This window comes from Paramisgurnus dabryanus, chromosome 21, assembly GCF_030506205.2.
Source record: "Paramisgurnus dabryanus chromosome 21, PD_genome_1.1, whole genome shotgun sequence".
Taxonomy (NCBI): Eukaryota; Metazoa; Chordata; class Actinopteri; order Cypriniformes; family Cobitidae; genus Paramisgurnus; species Paramisgurnus dabryanus.
In genome coordinates this window covers 20844730-20867058 of record NC_133357.1, presented here as the reverse complement: position 1 = coordinate 20867058, position 22329 = coordinate 20844730, and the positions used below count along the sequence as shown (strand labels likewise).

General features: G+C 38.3%; 1 protein-coding gene across 3 annotated transcripts in view; it reads left to right on the top strand.

Moving 5' to 3' along the window:
- lama5 (laminin, alpha 5) overlaps nucleotides 1-22329 on the top strand; it is a 104232-nt gene that overhangs the window by 34879 nt on the left and 47024 nt on the right. The window contains exons 7-30 of one of the 3 annotated variants that reach the window (XM_065286204.2): nucleotides 1375-1490; nucleotides 7199-7317; nucleotides 7399-7489; nucleotides 7567-7701; nucleotides 7832-7876; nucleotides 9775-9915; nucleotides 10426-10563; nucleotides 10943-11077; nucleotides 11949-12083; nucleotides 12211-12348; nucleotides 12847-12899; nucleotides 13034-13133; nucleotides 14415-14467; nucleotides 14565-14670; nucleotides 14753-14852; nucleotides 14928-15084; nucleotides 15915-16044; nucleotides 18931-19073; nucleotides 19156-19259; nucleotides 19350-19503; nucleotides 19939-20102; nucleotides 21657-21765; nucleotides 21852-21949; nucleotides 22066-22258. In XM_065286204.2, the coding sequence (XP_065142276.1) occupies nucleotides 1375-1490; nucleotides 7199-7317; nucleotides 7399-7489; nucleotides 7567-7701; nucleotides 7832-7876; nucleotides 9775-9915; nucleotides 10426-10563; nucleotides 10943-11077; nucleotides 11949-12083; nucleotides 12211-12348; nucleotides 12847-12899; nucleotides 13034-13133; nucleotides 14415-14467; nucleotides 14565-14670; nucleotides 14753-14852; nucleotides 14928-15084; nucleotides 15915-16044; nucleotides 18931-19073; nucleotides 19156-19259; nucleotides 19350-19503; nucleotides 19939-20102; nucleotides 21657-21765; nucleotides 21852-21949; nucleotides 22066-22258 (2857 nt within the window). Of the gene's footprint in view, nucleotides 1-1374; nucleotides 1491-7198; nucleotides 7318-7398; nucleotides 7490-7566; nucleotides 7702-7831; nucleotides 7877-9774; nucleotides 9916-10425; nucleotides 10564-10942; nucleotides 11078-11948; nucleotides 12084-12210; nucleotides 12349-12846; nucleotides 12900-13033; nucleotides 13134-14414; nucleotides 14468-14564; nucleotides 14671-14752; nucleotides 14853-14927; nucleotides 15085-15437; nucleotides 15577-15914; nucleotides 16045-18930; nucleotides 19074-19155; nucleotides 19260-19349; nucleotides 19504-19938; nucleotides 20103-21656; nucleotides 21766-21851; nucleotides 21950-22065; nucleotides 22259-22329 lie in introns of all 3 variants that reach the window. The other 2 variants (XM_065286203.2, XM_065286202.2) reach the window with 2 other exon arrangements.

The window sequence follows — 22329 nt, the reverse complement described above, 5'->3', positions numbered from 1 at the left end:
ACCAACTAGAAACAGATGCTAGCATTTCATGAGGAGGGGAATTTAACCTTTCATTCATCTCTCTTAAATCTGCAGTGATTTCCTGTATCAGGAGGTTTCAGTGCATGTCTGCATGTGCGTGTAACTGATATTGTGGAGACTTATTGATCTAAATAAAATGTAGATGCTTCAAACGCAGATGTTTTCTTTTGAGACCAATGCACCTGTACATTTCACAGCAAACGTACAATGCACACAACTTAATTGTATCTTTTTCGGAGACTTCCAAGTTCTGCTTGGAATGAAGTTGTACAATAAGACACCGTACTATTTAAAATAGTAGAAAAAGTAAACATTTCAAACCGTACATTGTATTGTCATACAGTAAATAGTGTTTAAATCACAAATATTTTTTTATTTTCTTACATGGAAAAATTGAAGGTCAGGTTGAGCGCATTGCATTGTGGGAAAAATACCCAGTATAGAGCACAGTATGCATACTACTGTATATACAGCAAAAATAGTCAGAGAAAAAACAGCAGTACAACGAGTAAATCAGGATGAAATTGAGACCAAATGATAAAGGCTGATGAATGAAGATATGCACAGGCAACTAATGGGAGTATGTGTTTGATTGACATAGCTTAAAGAGGATGAGTCACATGATTGAGTTCAAAGGTCAATCACAAAAGCGTGCTCTTCCTAAGCCTCCAATAGGTGCATGTTTACCCCACACTTACCAGAAGTTAAACAGATGTTGACGTACGGGGAAATGTATGCAGAGAGGTAACGTCTTCCACACTATAAGATTAACCTGAAGCATACAATATTCAGACATGTATGTTAGGCCCTGTGTCCACCAAAGCGTTTAAACATGGCTGAAAACGTGAGGGAAATGCAAACTGTGGGATTTTTTTCAGCTTAGCACTTTAGTTACTATAGTACTTCTGTTTGTGTATTAGTTGTTGTACGATGCACCGGTTGGTTGGTGTGGTCTTTGTCCCTCCCCTCCTTCTTTGTGATTGGACGACTGAGTGAAAGTGAGAAGGGTCAATGAGAAGTTTAGACACTTGAATATAAACACTGTTGGTGCTTCATCAGTATCTGTGTATATGGGCCTTTTTAAATTGAGATAAACAATGTTTTGCGTAACAAATACACAAATTTGGTCCTTTACGTTTGCAAGCTTTATAATATATATATATACTGTAAATAGTTTGGTTTCCTCTTTCTTGCAAATGGTGTGAAAAAGCTGACCCTTTGCGTTTTCTTGTTAGGTCATCTGATTATTGTACCTGAATAAATTACAGTAGCCCAAAGCATTTTGGACAAACAAAAAGCACCACAAACTCTTCATGTTGGTTAACCTATGATCTGTCTTTTCTTCTCTCGTAGGCTTCTATGCGACTGCCAGCACAACACTTGCGGCCCGTCATGTGATCGCTGTTGCCCCGGCTTCAACCAGTTTCCATGGCAACCAGCTACTACTTACAGTGCCAATGAATGTGAAGGTAAGTTTTACTGTTTTCGTCCAACAGCAAAGCAAACAGATTTAGTACCTGCCGGGACACACAGTTCACAAAATAAAATTCCTCTCACGACTGATGATGTTTTTCCTTTCTTGATAGGAGCAGAATTTTCTGTATTCTTTCAAACAATGCTGTCCTTCTAACCACTTACAACTAAGACTTTTTATATAGTTGAGAAACTTAAAGTTCCAATCAAATCAAAACTGACCATTTTTATTTTTGATTTGCAATATTGCAGTGTTTATTATAAACAATTTGTCTAAGTCATCAATAAAAAAAATCAGAAACAGAAATCAAAAATCTGAAAAATTTCTTCCGCCCTCTTGTGACAAACGTTCTCTGATTATGTAAGTTAGTGTACATTCACATTATAAGCGACTTTGTGTCAACTGTGTCACTTGTCTCTTTCAAAAGATGTGTTTCTACAACTGGTTGTCATTAACAAATGAGTAACGTCCACTCCAGTAACTGACGAGAGATGGATGACATGAACTAAACTGCTTCGTTCTCATTGCTAGTTGCTCTCGAAAGTTGCGAATAATTTGCATAAAGTAAACATTTCTCAACTTTGTTGCATGACTAGACCAAGCGTGCCGCACAAGCCCTGAAAAGTGAAGCCAAAATGTCTCGATCGCCCCCCAGTGTCTGGTCCCAGTATAGGTCATAAACCCCACCTCCCCATATTATTCAATGGGACTTGAGACCAACTAAAAAATTAAATTACACTTCAATTATCTTTTTTCTGAAGCTGGTTTCTTTCATTTATACCACGGGTCTGTTGAATGCTGTATTCTGATTGGCTGAGAAATGTTCCGTTTTTTCGTTGTTCGTTCTTCTATCCACTGTTTAAATGTTTTGATTTTACCGTACATTTTAATGTCGACATTTTCCAATGTTAATTGTTGTTTTCCAGTGTTTGACACAAGATGGCGCCAAACAGTAGCCTAATCTTTTTTGGTGCGGAGGGATTTTATACATACAAGTAGTACCGGCTATGCGTTATTACCTTGGAGCGGTTATTATTTAAAAAGAACGAACCTGCAAATGTCTCAACTGACCAATCAGAATCAAGCATTCCAGAGAGCCGTGTAATCATTTCTGATAACCGCACACCTAATGTCAAATGTCTTAAAAATGGGCACCAGAGCAATATTTGTGGTAACCATGGTATAAGAGGAATAATTGACTCCGGTCCTTTGAATTATAAGAAAATAATGCACACCCGCTTCGCGTTGTGCCGCATTGCACCTTGGGTGTGCATTATTTTCTTATAATTCAATGGCCCGTCGTCAATTATTCCTTACTTATTGTAGTTTTTATCACGCTGATGTAAATTCAAATGTTTGTTTTTAAAATAAGTTTGTGTTTAGTTAGTTATTTAATGATATTAAAACGGTGGTGTCACGTCATGATTGACAGCTGTGATATCGTGTGATATGCGCATTCTGCGAGAGCGAGGGCAGGGTTTTGATTTAACGGCTTTACTTCCTGCTCACTACTGCGCAGGACTGGTCCCGAAATCGCTACTGCGCAGACTCAAGACCCAAGATGTCAGCGCCATATCGGGACACTGGCGGCTTCACTTTTCACCAATGGAAGAGAGCGAACAGGCGTCGTCCATCTTTTTTACAGTCTATGGACTAGACACGCCCCATCCAGTCGCCAAGAGTCACTGTCGCATATTCACGTGATATTCAACTTCACTCGGAAACGATTGCGACTTCCGGTTCACGGGGCCTTTAACCTCCACATACGTGAACATCTAATTTTTTGTTGTTTGCACCATAATACTTAATCCTGTGTCACTGGAACCTGTTGTACAAAAACGTGGACAATTACACTGCTTCATGTTAAAGAAAAATATTTAGTTATTATATTTATTGGTTCCTCCTAACCCCAAAATAGCTGGACGAAATCTGAAAAAAAGACACCCAAAGCTCGGGTTGAGCTTTACACTTTATACAAATACAGAGAATCAGAAAGTTTTTCTTATACAGTAACTTAGAGATTTTTTAATGTGTCATGCCAGTAACATTTACATTTTACCATACAAATACTGTATTATACTTTAACATTTACTATAGTAAAGTGTAGTATACAGTGCTGTATACTGTATATAATATACTATAGTGCATTATATTAATTACTAAACTTTGTTAAATTAAGTCTGTAGTATTAAATATGGTGAATTGATAAACTGTAGTACATACTGTAGGATAGGTTAATGTTTTAACTTTAGCATAGTAAATACTAAAGCAAACTACAGTATTTTTCATGGGAACAATTGTAAATTATTTAAATTTTTTTCACAATCAATGATATATGGTTATCAAGCATTAAATTCTTAGATTTAAAAAGCAAGGATAGTTTAATTTCACCTTCTTGTAATGTAAATATGTCCTGAACTTAGTCTAAACAAATACGCCAAAGAGACTCCAGAACCCAAAGATAGTCTAAGTAAATATAAATACTTTGTGCTGCGAAGGGGAAACTGTCTGGGATCTCCGTTAGTAAGACATCACAAAGTGTAAGTGAATAAGGGAAGCCGTCAGTTTTTGTGAACAGCGTCCCTCCATTGAGATCTCAGGCAGACATTAATCCAGTTTGGCTTCTCTCACACACATTAAAAATAAGTCCCCCGATAGACTTCAGTCTCGGTCTGTGGGTGTGTATCTGTGAACTGGGAGCAGTTTCAATCTGGAAAACGTTTCCGCTGAGTATATTGTTGGATATCCGCTGTTTCTTGCTTAATCTAATCTTTGAGTTCCCAAATATATAACCACCCCTTTGTGAGAGACCCTCAGACACTATCTAAACCCTGAGCGAGGTATATAGCACATCTGTGAGTAAATCCAGAGAGACTGTCCTCTCTGTCAGAGCTGTTTCATCTCACACCAGGTCATCATGTTGTCATCATGATGACATTGGACTAAGCCTTTAACAAAACACAGCTAATCCACAATACAGGATCTGTCACAGACTCTACAGGAGAAGCATGCATTGTTGGACGATGGATTTTTCTGATATTTAGTTTTAAACTACAGGCAGTTAAACTGTTAAATGTTTAAGAGGCTGTTTATATCTGATATTAAGATGCGTTTTGGTCGATCGGGTCATAAGTGGAAGTAAGAGACACATTCATGTATTTTTATCCGTCTCTTGTCCACTTTCGAGCACTTCTGTCCTAATTACTTTGGGGGGGGGTCTGTGGGCGAGTCCCTCTGCAAGTCCTTTAAACGCGAGCGGAAGAAATTATGGGTTTAAATTGATGCATACTAATATAAAGTCAGTGTTTTGTACATGTATATGTAAGAGCTTTTCTAAGAGCAGTCGATGAAATAAGCTCATGTACCTTCCACACCCTAGCAAAATGAAACAAAAATTTGAGGCGGAGAGAAGCCATTTTAGTTTTATTAATGAAAGCCTTAAGATCGCACTTTACACTGTGTGTTTGCGCTAGAAATCAGGTCTGATGTAAAAACATTGTGCTTGCTACATCACATTAGATCAATAGGCGGAGAGTAGGCGGTCTTTTGTGGCTGTTTGAACACATTCGACCACATGCGCACCTACACAACAAAAGTAATCTGGTCAAATGAGTGTGAATGTGGTCGAATGTGGACGAGCTCAAAACGTTTTACACCCAGTTTACATCTATATTTAGCGTCATCAACTTGTGATTCGATCAACCAAAACGCATATTAATACCAGGTGTGAACAGCCTTTAAGGCTATGCTTACACGACAACAATGTTGTAAAAATGGAAATGTTTTTTTTCTAAAATTTGCAAGATTTTACATATACATGAGAACACTGTCAAAAAGATCTGCATTTACATGGATCCTGAAGGTGACTAAGTATGCTGCATTACGTGTGCCAGGCCAGTAGATGGCGATGTGACTTTGTAAAGAAACACTACACACCTGCACACATATGCATTTTTCTACAGAGCGATAAATGTAAACAGTCAAGACAGCGAAAGCGAAATCGAGCAGTTTTTCTTAGATGGACAGTGAGGTTGGGGTCCTTGGTTTTCCTCTTTATCCAATAAGGGGTCCTTGGACTGAAAAAGGTTGAAGACCTCTGAAGTTTATTGTATTATTCTATTTATTTTTTATTCATATTTACTTGTAGTTACTATTATCTATATTTCTCTATATTATACTATCTATACTGTGGCACTATTTAGGCAATAACAGTGGTCTATTTAAGACGCTGTCCGTTATATGTGTCTATATGTTTTGCTCTCCTGTATGTAGTATTAGATGCGAGTTGTTATATGTAATTATTTAACTGTTTGTGATTTTGAAGATCCAGCGTACACTATGCCCAAGAAAAAATTCTCTAAGGGGACAATAAAGTATCTTATTGCATATACCGCGCTGTATTGCACCGCATCGTATCGTACCCTACATGAACAGTATACAGCATATAATGTATACTTCATTAGGCAGCCATTGTTTAGAGATGGTTAGAGTGTCAGGCTCGTAGTGTTGTAGTCAAGACCATCTAAACAAAGAACCAAGTCAAGACCAAGACAGGCTGCGACCGAGACAACACCAAGACTTTGAAGGGTTGAGACCAAGTCAAGACCAAGACCAAGAAAGGCCAAGACCAGTGCAAGTCACTGCATTAAAACACTTATGATAAAATGTGGAATATGTATATGATTAGGCACTTCTCTCTTGTGTGTGTGTGTGTGTGTGTGTGTGTGTGTGTGTGTGTGTGTGTGTGTGTGTGTGTGTGTGTGTATGCCATGAGAGAAGTTGATAAAAAACTTTTTAATTGGCAATGCATTGTAAAAATCTGTAAATTATAATAATTCTAATAATTATTTAATAATTAATGATAAAAAATAATTTCATGATCCGTGTGGTCTTGACCGGTCTTGAAGTAAAATTCCGAGTCCTCTTCATCTGAGACCGAGACGAGACGAGTAAAAATGCTGTCGATTCCGAGATGAGACCAAGACTTTTAAAAAGTGGTCTCGAGACCAAGACCGATCTCGAGTACTACAACACTTCAGGCTAGTAACCCAAAGAGCCAACGGTTCAAATCTCCTGGCCAGCAGGTAGCAACTGAGGTGCAAGGCACCCTCAAATATTTCCTATGGTAAAGTTCAAAACGCTACAGTATTTAGGAATTTTACTACAGTTTACTATAGTAATGTTTACTAAAGTATTTTATAATTTTGGACTGCACCCTTTAAACAAACGCAGAAATACTTTTCATAGGAAATAATTATAGTTTGGGAGATTTAAATATATGTCACTGGGAATAATTATGGTAATTTGGCTGAAAATATGTTGGTACACACAATACCGCTTTTGTACAGTACTGTATGTAATTTTGTCATTATGTTTTCATTTGTATCTTTTCACTATAATCTATCATTTTTATAGTTTTTCCATGTCAACTTCACTCCTGGCTAACCACTGTTACCTTTTCTCTCTTTCCTATTCCTCTGTGGACAGTCTGAACCTTTCAGGTGGACACTGATGTATGTTCAGCTCTGTGTGTTTCTGAATTTCTGACTGTATTTTGCATGTGATTGTTTGTATCTGTCTTGCTTATATGTCATTCTGCTGTTTTAACTGATAGACAAGCCTTTAACCTCAGCATGTTCATTCATCATTGAATGCCTTGAAAGTGATTGTATGGTGTTGTAACCGTGTTGTGTGTGTTTACAGCATGTAACTGCCATCGACACTCATCGACGTGCCACTACGAACCAGAGGTAGAGCAGCAGAGAGCCAGTCTCAACATGCAGGGCGAATACAGGGGCGGAGGAGTGTGTGAAGACTGCCAGGTGGGCTCAAGTGAAGAAGTTTATGTACATAAGGACCATCTCATAAGAAAGTCTCATTTTATAATTCTGTTTCTCTCACAGCATCACACCACAGGTTATAACTGTGAGCGCTGTGTACCTGGATACTACAGGTCACCTGACCACCCTCTGGAGTCTCCATTTGCCTGTTCAAGTGAGTTTTTAATCATGCACACCTTTAGGTGAAACCTAGCTATACAGTCAAACATAAAATGTGTTGCTATGTCACAGAGTGTCAGTGTGAATCCGAGTTTACTGATGGCACATGTGAGGATCAGACCGGACGCTGTTACTGTAAACCAAACTACACGGGTGAGAACTGTGACCGATGCGCTGAAGGATACGAGCACTTTCCCACCTGTTACCGTAAGTGTGCCTCCAACTTTTAGTGAGGATCTGTTTATCTTCTATCACACACAATCATAAGCATTTCTTGCACCTAAAAGAAACAATTGTCATTTTGTTACAATCTGATTTTGTTTTTTATTTCTATCAGAGGTCTACATCAGTGGAGAGGCCAAACCTGCAGGGGAAATCATCAGTAAGACACTTATTTCACTCCACTTCACATTGCATTGCTTTGCTTTACTTCAGTTCACTTTGCTTTTCTCTGCTTCGCTTCACTTTATTTTGCTTCACTTCACTTTGTTTCACTTCGCTTTATTTTGCTTTACTTTGCTTCATTTGACTTTTATTCACTTTATTCCACAATTCGCTTCATATCCCTTTGACAGCCTCCAAATCATCTGTGCTGATCCTACTGGATCTATCCGCCGCTTTTTACATGGTCAATCACCACATCCTCCTGTCGACCCTCATGGCTATGGGTGTCTCTGACACAGCGCGTCTATGATTCAAGGCATACCTATCAGGTCATTCAGAGTATCCTGGAGAGGTGACGTCTCCGAACCCCAACGTCTCGATAACGGGGTGCCTCACGGTTCTGTACTTGGACCGCTGCTCTTTTCGATATACATGACATCCCTGGGTTCTGTCATTTGTAAACATGGATTTTCCTACCACTGCTATGTGGATGACACTCAACTACACTAGTCGTTCCACCCTGATGACCCCACGGTTCCTACCCGCATTTCAACATGCCTGAGGGACATATCATTCTGGATGAAGGATCACCATCTCCTGCTTACCCTTGCGAAGACAGAACTGCTTGTCATATCATCTGAACCAAAGATTAAGCACAACCTTTCCATTCAGCTAGGTTCCTTGACCATCACGCCATCCAGGACAGCCAGAAACCTGGGAGTAGTCATTGATGATCAGCTTAGCTTCGCGGCCCATGTTGCCAGCACCGCCCGCTCTTGTAGATTCATTCTCTACAATAATAGGAAAATTAAACCTTTCCTAAATGAGCATGCCATGCAGGTCCTAGTCCTAGCTCTTGTCCTGTCCAGGCTGGACTACCGCAATGTGCTACTGGCTGGACTTCCAGCCTGCACAACCAAACCCCTACAGATGATTCAAAACGCAGCAGCTAGAGTGGATTTCAATGAGCCAAAGAGGGCGCATGTCACAGTTACACTGGCTTCCTATAGCATCTCCCATCAAATTTAAAGCTCTGTGCCTGGTCTTTAAAACCAACACTGGGCTTGTGGTGCCATCTCAAAAAACGAAAAAAAAAAAACATTATCGTGTACCTTCTTTGGAGCTGTTCCATAACTGGAATGATCTGCCGGTGGCGACACGATCTGCTGACTCTGTAGCTGTCTTTAAAACCCATCTCTTCCGCCATTACCTCACTTCCTAATATAAGACTTACTATCTTTTTCTTTTCCTTTTTCCTGATCTCTATCTACACATTCTTACAAAAAAAAACTAACCCATGGCTATGTATATTGTGTTAGACTTGATGAGACTATTTCCAGTGCACTTATGTATTGCTGTTCTTGTGTTGCTATAATTGCTTCTATTGTTTACCTCATTTGAAAAGCTTCACTTTTCTTTACTTTTCTTTACTTTGCTTTACTTTCCATCGTTTTACTTTTCTTCACTTTGTTTCACTTTTCTTTACATTTATCTACTTTGCTTTACTTTGCTTCTTTACTTTTATTCACTTTATTCCACATTGCTTCAATTTGCTGTACATCCCTTTGCTTTACTACAGTTCACTTCGCTTCGCTTCACTTTACTTCACTTTACTTCGCTTGCTTTGCTTTACTTTGCTTCACTTCACTTAACATTGCTTCATTTTACTTTTATTCACTTTATTTCACATTGCTTTGATTCACTTCACATCCCTTTGCTTTACTTCACTTTTCTTCACGTTTTTTTACTTTTCTTTACTTTGCTTTAGTTTACTTGCTTTACTTTGTCTCACTTTTATTTGCTGCACTGCCTTTTATTTTTCTTCAATTTCATGTAGACTAAAATTAACAAACTGAATTGACTTCACATATAACATAGGTATGTTTTGTTGCGTAGACTGTGAGTGCAACGCTGCAGGTACTGAAGGGAACTCCTGTCGGCCAGACCCTCGCACCAATACATGTGTGTGCAAACCTGAATTCACTGGAGACCATTGCGACACCTGCGCTCATGGATATTTCGGCCATAACTGCCAACGTAAGACACAATTTAACATGCTATAAGGGCTGTCACTTTTAAAAACGTATGCTACCCTTTGTCAAGATTACAGCTGTGCTGCATCGTGGGATGCTTTTTAAACAAAATTTAAGCAATTTCTTTGTTTTCTGGAGAATTGTTGGCAGCTTTTGTTTACTGTCAAACTTTTATTTTTGTAAAGGAATTTTTCTATGGACAAAACATATAAGTGTCTGCAAAAAAAACTGCATGTTGCATTAACTTGGACTTCTCAGCATATACTGAATATATTTGAACAATATGTGCATGTGGAGTCTTAGATCCAATCAGCTGTTCAGTTCTGCCCGTGTTTGTCATTTCTTTGTAAGCCACTGGTGCAGGTGACAAACACAAATGCATTGTCACATTTGTTGTCTGCCTGCTAAACTGCTGTTGGTTTTGTGCATAGTTTGAGAGTTTGTGAGCACAGTAAACCACCCAAAGACAATGGCAACACACACATTTTCACGTTCGCTTCCCTTCCCCCTTTAGGCTGCCAGTGTTCAGGCCAGGGTTGCCAGGATGGGTCATGTGATGCAGGAACGGGTCAGTGTACGTGTCACCCCGGGTTTCAGGGTTATTCATGCGAGCAGTGCGCGCCCGGCTACTTCAACTACCCACTGTGCCAATGTGAGTGCTTGCCAACTCTAATCACACTGAACACAGAACTCCAAAATCCCCATGAGCACTGCCAAACAGTGCGCTTTACAATGAAGCCACTATCACTGTTTCCTGTTGAGTCATTTTAACCATTTTACAGCTGAAACAAAACCGACTATATTTACCTATATTAAAACTTTACTTAATGCTTATTGCAAAGATAAAGGTTTCCTTTGTAATCTTTAATAAAAATGCGCTTAATAATGCGCCCGTTTTGTCAGAACATTCTGTTATACTTAGAAACATGCTACGTAATAAATGTCAAATGTGTTATGATCACACTTTCATGTTGACTGAAAATATGTTGATTTATCAATTTTATGCACATGATCTCTCTCTTTGTCTGCAGTTTGTGGCTGTAGCATTGAAGGCTCTACTCCTGAGATGTGTAATTCAGCTGGTCAGTGTTTGTGCAAGCCGGAGTTTACTGGTCCTCGCTGTGAGCAGTGTCGCTCTGGCTCCCACTCGTACCCAGACTGCGAAGGTGAGACACACACACAATGATTCAAAACTCCCTGTCTGGGAAATGCGAACAGCAGACGACTACGGGCCGGATCCGCGCCTAAGTCTGCAGCTCTGGGACGGATCCGGTGTAGATCCGGCCTTGAAATTTGTCTGCTGTCTGGCTCATAATCTAATGATGAGATTTGGAACATCAAAGTTTGACTTCGCTCATTGATTTCACATTGATTTGGACCTTAACTCTTTCCATGCCATTGACGAGTTATCTCGTCAATTAAGAGAAAGCATTTGCATGGAAAAAAGTGTTCCTGATGAGTTTTTAGGATAATCTGTAATTTCACATCACAAAATAAAAAAAAAACCTGCTAAACATTATTTATTAATTTTACATTGTGTTTATGTTTTGATAAATATTTGGAATCTGATCTCTGAACAAACTTTCTTCACGAAAACGCAATTATTTCAGCTTTTTGCTAAAAAAATATTTTTGAAGAAAAATACCCATATTTAAGAGTTTATAAGCAGAGAAAAATATAGAAAGGATGAGACGTATTTTTCCCGTTTGTTTGTTTTACTATTGTTTGTTTGAAAGCAGAGGGTTTTTGCTTTTACTTGATATTTGTATGTTTATATATTTTAAGAAGACATTTTTCCTGAATTTTTTTTTACTTTTGTGAAAATCACAAAAAATGCTGACTTTTCAAAAAAAAATCTGGTGAGGAATGAGTTAATCAGTTAGTATTAAAGATATCAAGGATATATTTGGTTAAATTATGTATGATGATTTTATATAGCAAGCAATGACTTTAGTTGGGTTTTATAGGCAGGGTTACATATTTTTATGCTTCGTCTAAACTCGTCAACTTTATTAAATTTTTTACATTGAATTGCAGGGTGCACTTGTGACCCCCGTACATCTCTGGACCCCAGCTGTAGCGTCTCAGGACAGTGCTACTGCAGGCCCAACTACAGCGGGCCCAGATGCGACCAGTGCGCACCAGGATACTACGGTTATCCCAGCTGCATACGTGAGTTTTGATCTTTGTTTAGTGGAAATCATGATTTATTGTGTTAGTGTCCATCCGCAAACAGCTGAAATTTAACCGATGCTTCGAAGTAATGTGATTTAAGATTTACCTTAACGCTTTCTTTTAGCATGTCAGTGTTCAGCGGAGGGTTCTCGGTTCAGTTCCTGTGATCTAGTGTCTGGTCAGTGTGTGTGTCTGCCAAACATTGTGGGGCAGAGGTGCGATAGCTGCAGTCCTGGATCATATGACTTTCCGACCTGTGAAGGTAATACTGTTGATCAAGTATCAATTAACATATTATAGGTGACCCCGTCTTTTAAAGGAGCATTTCACCCGTAGAAACATAAATCTTTATTGAAAGTGCGTCATATTTGTAGTCAAAATGTAACATACATTTCGAATTTGGTGCCTATTTGACTGAGAAAAGGGGTGTTTGTAGTCTCACCCCCTCAACAAAGATATTGGACTTCCTTCTTTCAATGATGCAAAATGATGATTTTTACATCATTGAAAGAAGGAAGTGCAACACTAAAATTTGTATTTCTCCTGTCTCAGAGGCAACTGAGGAAATGATGCATGACCATTCAAAAACATGACTGGGGTTCTAACTATACAAAGCTTAATGCAAATGGGTGAAGTGTCCCTTTAAGTCTTAGCATTAAAGTTTGATTTCATTTAAAAATGACTTTAGCTGGGTTTTCACAGACTAAGTCACATCGAAATCTTGATTTTTCATTGTTTCCTTTCCCGATTTGTGCTTTAGCTGGGACCTGTAATCCATCAGGCTCTGTGCAGAATGAAATCCTGCCATCCGTGGTGAATATAAATGAGCTTTAATCTACATTAAAATTTAATACATGTTATATATTTAATAACTTTTAAAACAATTTTAAATTAATTTGGATATTTTAGTCTCATTTAGAGTCCTAATGCTTTTTGTTAAACCTCAGGGTTCTTGTACATGTCGGCCCTATGTAGAGGGGGTGGCGTGTGACCGCTGTAAGCCTCTTTACTGGAATCTTTCTCCTGATACACCATATGGATGCTCAGGTAAATAAAAAAAATGTGTGTGTATGTACTTGTATGTATTTATGCATACAAAACCAGTTATAAGGGTCAATTTTATGAATAAATAAGCTTTCCAATGACGTATGGTTTGTTAAGATAGGACAATATTTGGCAGAGATACAACTATTTGAAAATATGGAATCTGAAGGTATAAAAATTAAAATATTGAGAAAATTTCCATTAACGTTGTCCAAATGAAGTCCTTAGCAACACATATTACTAATGATAAATAAATTTTTTATAAATTTACAGTAGGAAATGTACAAAATATCTTCATGGAACATGAACTTTTGTAAAAATCATTTAGAAAATCGACAGTTTTGACCTATATAATGTAGGTATGATGACAAAATTTTCAAAAACCCCAAAACTCAAAATGTATCACATGACTAGACAGAGCAGACATTACCATTTACAAAGATACCAGGATTGTAAAAATCTATTGAGAATTGAGAAAGTTATGATATTTTTAATATTAGAAATCAGCGAAAAAAGTTATATATGGATGTCTATGGAAGGTGTGTAACCGAAAATGCTGCTTATTCACATGTTTCTGCTTGTAACTTTCTCATTTTATCAGATATTTGCATGACATTTTTACAGAAGGTACAATTTTGTTAGTCCTTCAAATTAATTTCTGAACATTTACTGTTTTAGTCAGAATGGGCATCAGACTTTAGTTGGAATGGGCATCGGACCCATGGTAACCACGGTTTTTAGAAGGATACCTACGTTCTGACAGGACGTTCACTGTAGTCTATTATCAGAAACGTAATTTCTGCAATTTATTTAAATACAATCTCCTTCATAGATTTAGATTACCATGTTTCAGTATCAAGATAAAATATATATATTTTGGTCCACCTACCTTTCATTAGAGTCCCAACTTTAGTGGAAGCAGGTTGAAATGACAAAAATTTTCAAACAGTAGTTGTTAAGTAAAAACAACTCAAGCTCAAAATATCAAACGCTTCCGACGGTCAGACTTGACATATATATTGTTGTATTTAGTGAAAACATACTACAACCATGTGACGAGGATTGGATATTGCATGCCACGCATTGTAAAAGTCCCACGCGGGCGGAAACAGATTTTATGCCTAAGAATTTCGACGTGCGTGCCCGCAATGTCAGCATTGCTATACAATGTATTATTGGCTTTTGCTACAAATATATCTGTGCAACTTATGACTGGTTTTGTGGTCCAGGGTCACATATACATATAGATTTTAAGTGTTAATGTGAACTCTGTCTGTTTTCTAGCTTGTGATTGTAATACAGTAGGAACTCTGAGCGGAGTAGCAGAATGCACTCAGGTACAAAATCATTTTCATACCGTCAATAATTTTATCATCTTTCAAAGGAGTTTAAAAGAACACACTTATATTAAATATGTATTTTTGTGTGTTTCAGAGTACCGGCCAGTGTTACTGTAAACCCAACGTGTGCAGTGGAACCTGCTCCGTATGCAAAGAAGGATACTACAATCTGCAAAAAGACAACTACTTTGGGTGCCAAGGTACAAAATCAGCCAAAAAAATGGATTATAAATGTATCAAAAAGGAGATAAAGTCTAATCATAGTCTCTGTTGTATGCGTAGGCTGTCAGTGTGACATCGGAGGTTCAGTTGGACAGGCGTGTGATGACAGATATGGTCGCTGTCGGTGCAGGCCCAATGTGGAGGGACCCAAATGCAACCAGTGAGTATCACGCGCAAATTATAAATTGTGTAAAGTTTATAAATGTGAGTGACTGTTAAATCTGTGTTTGTTTAGACCTCGGCCAGATCATTATTTCCCTGACCTGCACCACATGAAGTTTGAGGTGGAGGATGGCACCACCATGGATGGGCGTTCGGTGAGGTTTGGTTACAATCCTCTGGAATTTGAGAGCTTTAGCTGGAGGGGGTACGCACAGATGTCTGCTATACAGGTGAGACATATGTACACACAGACATCACAAAGAAAAAAATATATATATAATCACAAATTGTATTATTTAGAATTTAATTTGAAATTATTTATTTATGCCATTTTTATGCATGTGTGTACAATATTTGCCCTGCACAATACATACATACAGATGCTAAGTTGTGTCATTTGTGCTGTTTCTTTGGCTTTGCTAAGGGCTTTGATTAAGGTTTTGGCTTGCATATATTGGGCTCTTTGATTGGCTGGGTGCTATGATGCTGGTGGTGGTTTTAAGCAACAGCTTGCATTTGTCTCTTTCTGTCTGTCTGTCTGTCTGTCTGTCTGTCTGTTCTGGGTCGATCTTTCGTCCCCTAGCCACGGGTTCTTGTTGAGGTGGTGGTTGGCTCCCCAGACCTGTTTCATGTGGTCTTGCACTATGTGAACCGCGGTGGCATGGACGTCAGGGGGCGGGTCTCTGTGATCGAGGACGGCAGGCACTTCATGTGTGGTAATTGTAAGTTTTTCCCTCTGGAGAAACCATTTGCTCAGTCCTTTGCTTCCTATCAGAGATTGGACAACTGGTGACTTCCTGTTCTCATTGATTTAAGTCTTTCCCAACTTCCTTCATCCTCCTCTTCTTATGCTAAAGACACAACAACCTGCATCTCAGATCCATAACATCCACACACACACACACACACACACACACACACACACACACACACACACACCTTCATCAAAAACCAATTAGTTAAGGTCTTTAACACAGACCATGTTATTTGCTCTACACTTCCCCCCCCCCTTTCCCACTTTTTCTCTGTTTCCCCATTTCTACCTTGTCCTTCATCTCAGAATACAGTTAAAATGATGGTGCACGTACGTGAAGCAGACGTGTATCTCACGCGCTTCATCCTCAGATACATAAACACGCAGGCGGTCGTGTCGAACGGTAAAATCACAGTCTATCAGAGCAGCAAAAGAGGTACGTCCATGGTTCACCAGATGTAAATCTAGACTCTCATTGCATTGCATACACATTTTAATTTTGATAAAAGATCACAGTTTCCTAAATAAGGTTTTGAATGCTTGACTAGTTTATTAAAGTAAAAGTTTAACTAAAATTTAAAACAACATGTTGTTCCAAAACCATATGGTTTTCTTGGTGATATGGAAAACTAAAGGAGGTTAGTAAAGTTAAGGACTAGTTTTAGGTTTGCATTTTGAGAGCTATGCAGCTTCTGTCACATTTGTCATTTATTTTTGTTCTATTGTAAAGAGCAACGTACTTATATAATTTTCGTGGTCACCCTTTGACTAGAATTAGGAAAATCGTACTCTTGGCATTGTATCAAGCAGCTTCTGAGATGTTTTAACAGTATTAAACAATTTCCATCTACTCTGAGCTCTTACGCTACGTACACACCAAATGTTGAGCATCATGTTACTCGCTCTAGATTACTCGCGGGATTTAATTTTGTGTCATGCAAATTTTTTGCTTGAGTTGAATATTTTCAGCTGGGACAAAGACGCGTTTAAAGGAGCGGTGAATCAAATACTCAATTTTAACTTGATAATTTGTTATATAAGAGGTCATCATACTTAAATGAACATCCTGCAAGTTTCAGAACTGAAAACATCCGTGCTACTGAAATATAACCGTTTTTGGCACCAAGCCAGTAAAACAAGCCAGTGTGGAATTCGGAAATCTATGACGTCAAAGTAGAATTGAAGCACCGCCCCATAGCCAAATACAAGGACCACTTTTGAAGTCCCGCCCACAGCTTCGCGTGACACACGTGTGTCTCAACAAGTAAATATGTCTTTAAAGATTGACAAATGTAACCAAAATGACTTTTAAATACATTTTTTCTGAGAGACTTTTATTTTGACGCGGTGATCTGTTATGATAGACTGGAAACGCATTTTCGGTTGTGGAAGAACCGCGTGGGAACAACACAGAAGCTAAATACTTTAATTCGTAGGCTTGGAACATAACATTAAATGCCTGGAAAAAGTTTGCTTTTTAAGAAGTTCCAGCTCGTGTGGGGAGTGTTTGTTAACTTTGTGTACACGGATTTATTTGGAAAGAAGTCGATGCTGGATTTGCAGAGAGACTGTGATTAAAAGCACCACTTATATTGGATCTGACAACAATGACACAGCATTATACACAGTAAGACATTTTACTTTATTTAAGTTACTGCGTTTCACTATTGCTTTGTTAGAAGAGATTGCTTGATATGTCTGTTGTAACATCCGTGTCTAAACACGTATGTTTGACTGTTTTAATGTACTTAAAACATTAAACGATTAATAAAGATACACCACTTAACAACACGACTGTAATTTAACGGTAGAAATATACAGTGTTATTGATAAAGAAGGATTTATCAGCCGCAGTTTAGATTCCGATGCCCGTTTACTGTGTTGTATACGGTAATTTAGACGAGTTACGTTTGAAAGGTCAAACACTCAACAAAGCTTATTTTTTATCATATAACTGTGGTATTTAACATTACGTGAATGTAAAAGCAACCTCACAAGCACAATCGAATTATACAAAGTTATTGATAAGGATTTATTAGCCGCAGTTTAGATTCTGATGCGCGCTTACTGTGTTGTATACGGTAATTTAGTCACATCGAGTTTTGTTTCTACTTTAATATACGTATTGTCATTTATGTGTATCATATTTAGCACCCAGAATCTTTTGTGGCTCAAACATATTTGTGTTCGGCTGCTATTTTTATCACATTAATGTTTTTAAAACATTTCCCCACATGTAATGACGGGGAATGAAGCCGTCCAATCATAGCAGTGGGTGTTTACGTCCAGGTCTTCAATGCGGCCCGCCCCTTCAAACGAACCATTTCTCCAGACAGCCACTAATCTATGTTACAAAATAGCCTATTACTTATTGATTTTTATGTTTTTGAATGTAAAAACCATGCGGACATCAGAAGTAGACATCAGGCAACAGTATAAAACAATAAAATCGACAAATTCACCGCCCCTTTAAGGCAAATAGCGCGTGTTTTCCCGGCAAGCGTGGCGCAGTAGACGCGATTGTCACGGGAAAATTTGAACTTTGGTGGAAAAACGCACCGCGTTAACCAATCAGGAGCTTGCTCTACTAGTGACGTGAATACAGTTACAGAAGTCTATGGAAGGCCCTCCCATGACGAGAATTTCCGCGATAATGTCTCGATGACTAGAATTTCACGCACGGCTTTTACATGCGAATGAAGCGAGTAAACTCAAAATGTTCAAGCGGCAAACTAGTTGTGGTAGACGCGAATTTGACACCTTAAATGCGGCTGGTGTGAACCCACGGTTATGGGCTGTTTATTTAAAGGAAAACAGCACTGTTTTTCAATATTTTACTATGTTGCTACCTCAGCTTAAACAAATGAATACATACCTATCTTTTTTCAATGCGTGCACTTAATCTTTGTACAGCGCGTCGTGAATGTGTTAGCATTTAGCCTAGCCCCATTCATTCCTTAGGATCCAAGTGCATGCATCGAAAAAAGATAGGTATGTATTAATTCGTCTTAGTTGAGGTAAGAACATAGTAAAATATTGAAAAACTGTGGTGCATTCCTTTTAAATAAATCTTTTTTAAGAAATTAGGTTTTTTTTTTTTTTGCAGAATTTAAAAAAATTATAAACTAATTTCAAAATTTGAACATATGCCTTCAGATTAAAATATTTTTAAATCATAAAAAAATTCTGTTAATTGTTTTAAAACAGTAATTTAACTACATTAACAGTTCTGACTTATTAATATTAACTGTGCTGACATACTGTATGTTTCACAAGCTTAACCACATCCACGATAACCAGATCTCTATTTTTATCTTTGTAGGCTCTGAGCAGTCCAAACAAATCGTCTTTGCACCCAGTTTAGAACCCACATTTGTCAACGTGCCCCAGAACAGTTATGTGGAGCCATTTGTCTTGAATCCTGGCACCTGGACTGTTATTATAGAGGCAGAGGGTATTCTGCTGGTAAGACTTACTGTCCATTATACTAAATGTTTGGATCATTCCTAAAGAAGCATTAAACTTTTAAAATCATCTATCACTACAGGACTATCTGGTGCTGCTGCCCAGCGCGTATTACGAAGCTCCCATCTTGCAGCTGAAAGTGACTGAACCTTGTACATACAGCCAAACGCAGGATGCCAGTCAAAAGTCAGTAGCTATTTTTTGTGTACATAATGTACGTCACAACACCTGTTGTATAGAAAGCGACTCAAGTAATTGGTTTTGGGTTGTGTTCAGCTGTCTGCAGTACATGTATCTGTCTCTGGATGAGTTCCTGTCTATCTCTGGAAATGAGGCAAACTGTAGGTCTGATAATCATCTTCCTCGGCCCTGCCACAATGAAAAGATCACTCCTCGACACCCAAGCATGGCCATATGCAGCGGCAATGATGTAAGTTTGTGTGTGCGTTGCTGTGTTGCATTTAGACTGTGTCATAAAACCTAGTCACCTGGAAAAATGCTACCTAGGCAGACCACTCATCATACATAATTTAAAGAATATTTTGTGAATATATAACCTTGATATTTTGACTGCGTTAGATCATGTCAAAGATTAAAATCAATGAGTGAAATCAAACTTTGATTCCTAATCCCATATATACACTAGTGACTAGTCAACATTTGAAGTGGATCAAAAAAGTTCATCAAAGTTGTCCTAAGACAAGAACGCGTATTGTTCAATATTTAAAGACAACTTTCTGAAAGGTTTTGATCCACTTCAAATGTTGACTAGTATAGATTATGGACTGGATTTCCTTGATGCTGTCACAAATTTACACTCCTATGAATGTGATGACTAGCATGATGTATGTCTGTGTGTGTTCAGATAAGTGTTCAGCTGCGGGGTCGTGTGCCTGTTCCTGGAGATTATGTTTTGGTGGTGGAATACGCCAGTGAAGATGAAGCCCCTCAAACACTCATTGTGTCTGTCAACTCACCAGGCGAACGTACTCACCAAGAACAAATAACACTGCCACACTGCAAATACAGGTGTGTGTGTTAGGGCTGTGACGGTGGCAGTATTTTACCACTGTGGTGGTAATGCATCAATTCACCACGGCAGTTATAGAATATGTGTGTGGGCGCACACGTGCATGCACGTATGGGTGATTCTCACGAAATCCAGACTTAGAAGGTGTCCAGCATCAGATTTTTTTTAAAAAGCCCTTGAAGCCAATTTTTTTTGCAAATAAGATTAAGGTTTGAACTTATTATAACCATTATTTTAGAGGATAAAAAATATTTCCTATATAATTATTTACATTTTTTACATTATCATTATCAAAAATTATCATTACCGCAACATGATATTACATTAAATATATGCATTTACAAACTCATGTTTCGGTAATGAGAACTAAAAAGTTGTCTAGGTACTATGACAAACAAAATGTCAACTTTTATCTGTAGAGAAATTATGTCCCTTCCAACTATTTTTTTTTTTGAAAATGTTAGTTCTTTGAGGGCTTAAACAATGATTGAAAAGTGTTGCGGAGGATGAGAAAATTTTTCTTGGACACATTTATATTCCTTATTATTGTCTCTACATTTACCAATGATCACCAAACGCCACATGTTTCTTTACTGTAAATGTTTATAGTATAACATGCACTGCAGCTTTTAATTTTTTAGATTTTTTAATTATAAATATTTCCATGTCAAAGAACCCAAATCCAGTCATGGACACGTTGCGGTAATGAAAATTCTCCCCTTAAATGTGGAAAAACAACAAAATTGGTTTCTATGATGTCTTTTGAAATCATGTGCACAATAATACATGAAGAGATGTTTGTAACTGTATGCTTCTTATTTTGATTTTCTTACTTTGCATTTACTTTTTTAATCAAAATGTTTCATGACACCTCATGAGTCTAATTTCACGGGAATCACCCATCTGTGCACGCGCGCATTGATGAATATAGGTTTTTTAAGGACACTCCACTTTTTTTAAACTTTTTTGGACTTTGCTGCCGTAACACGGGTGCAGCAGGCGCAATGATATTACGCAGTGCCCGAAAATAGTCCCCAGCTATTGAAAGTTACCAAGGGGACTATTTTCGGGTGCTGCGTAATATCATTGCGCCTTCTGCAGCCTTGTTACGGCAGTTTAGTTCCTAGCCATATCGGCCTAGAAAATCACAACTTTTAATTTTCCGTCGGTCTTGGTATACGATGTAACTACAGAAGAGTCAAGTTTTAAATATGAAAAATATCAAAACTCTTTGGGCATTTTTTTGGCGCCATGCTAATGGTCTAATCAGATTCAGTGGATTATGCTAAGCTATGCTAAAAGTGGTACCGCCAGACCCGGAGATCGACTGAATTGATTTCAAAACGGTAAAAGTAAATTGTTTAACTCTAGGGGAGCTGAAAAATAAGCCTATTTTTAAAAAAAGTGGAGTGTCCCTTTAACTGTTTTTAGGCAGGATATCTTTTGAACGTTGGAGTATATCAAGTTAGTACATGACCTTTTTTTTTTTAAAGCATGTATAATCCTGTATTTCCTTGTAATTGTTGAGTTGGCTAATTGTTATGTGTTTGTAGTTTCCTGTGTCGCGCCGTGTCTGTAGACGACATGAATCGTGTGGCGGTTTTCACTCTCTCCACTGAGGCTGATATCCAGCTCATGGCAGACATAAGCAGTTTCTTCCTGGTGAGAGGATTTCCATTAAAAGCAAAGTGTGTCTATCAAAAACATGTAGCATTTACACCTGTGTGTGTGTTTGATGTCCTCTCCAGCACAAAGTGTTCCTCATCCCACGTGCTGAGTTCACCATGGAGTACCTGAAGCCCAAAGTTCACTGCATCAGCACACATGGACACTTTTCTCCAGATAGGTGAATGAAAACACATACGACTGGACACATACTTATTATCCTAAGTATGTAGTCTATATACTGGAGGTATTATTCTCCTCTAAAACCTGCTGTGTTTTTTTCTCCCTATCCTTCAGTGGCTCCTGTATCCCGTCTCGCTTCCAGGATCCTCCTCAGTCTTTGGTTCTGAAGGAGGGTCAGGCCTCCTCTGTGCCCGAGCCAGTTTTGGCTTCAGCCCCTGACCCCTCATTCTATGCAGACAGACCCTCAACCTCCGTACCACCAAATGCAGCTGATAACAATGAACACATGTTGCTGGACCCCAGTCAGGTACACATCACTGCATGCTTTACTTTAGATTATGTCATTTTCAGTAAATCACCTATGTGATAATTGTCATG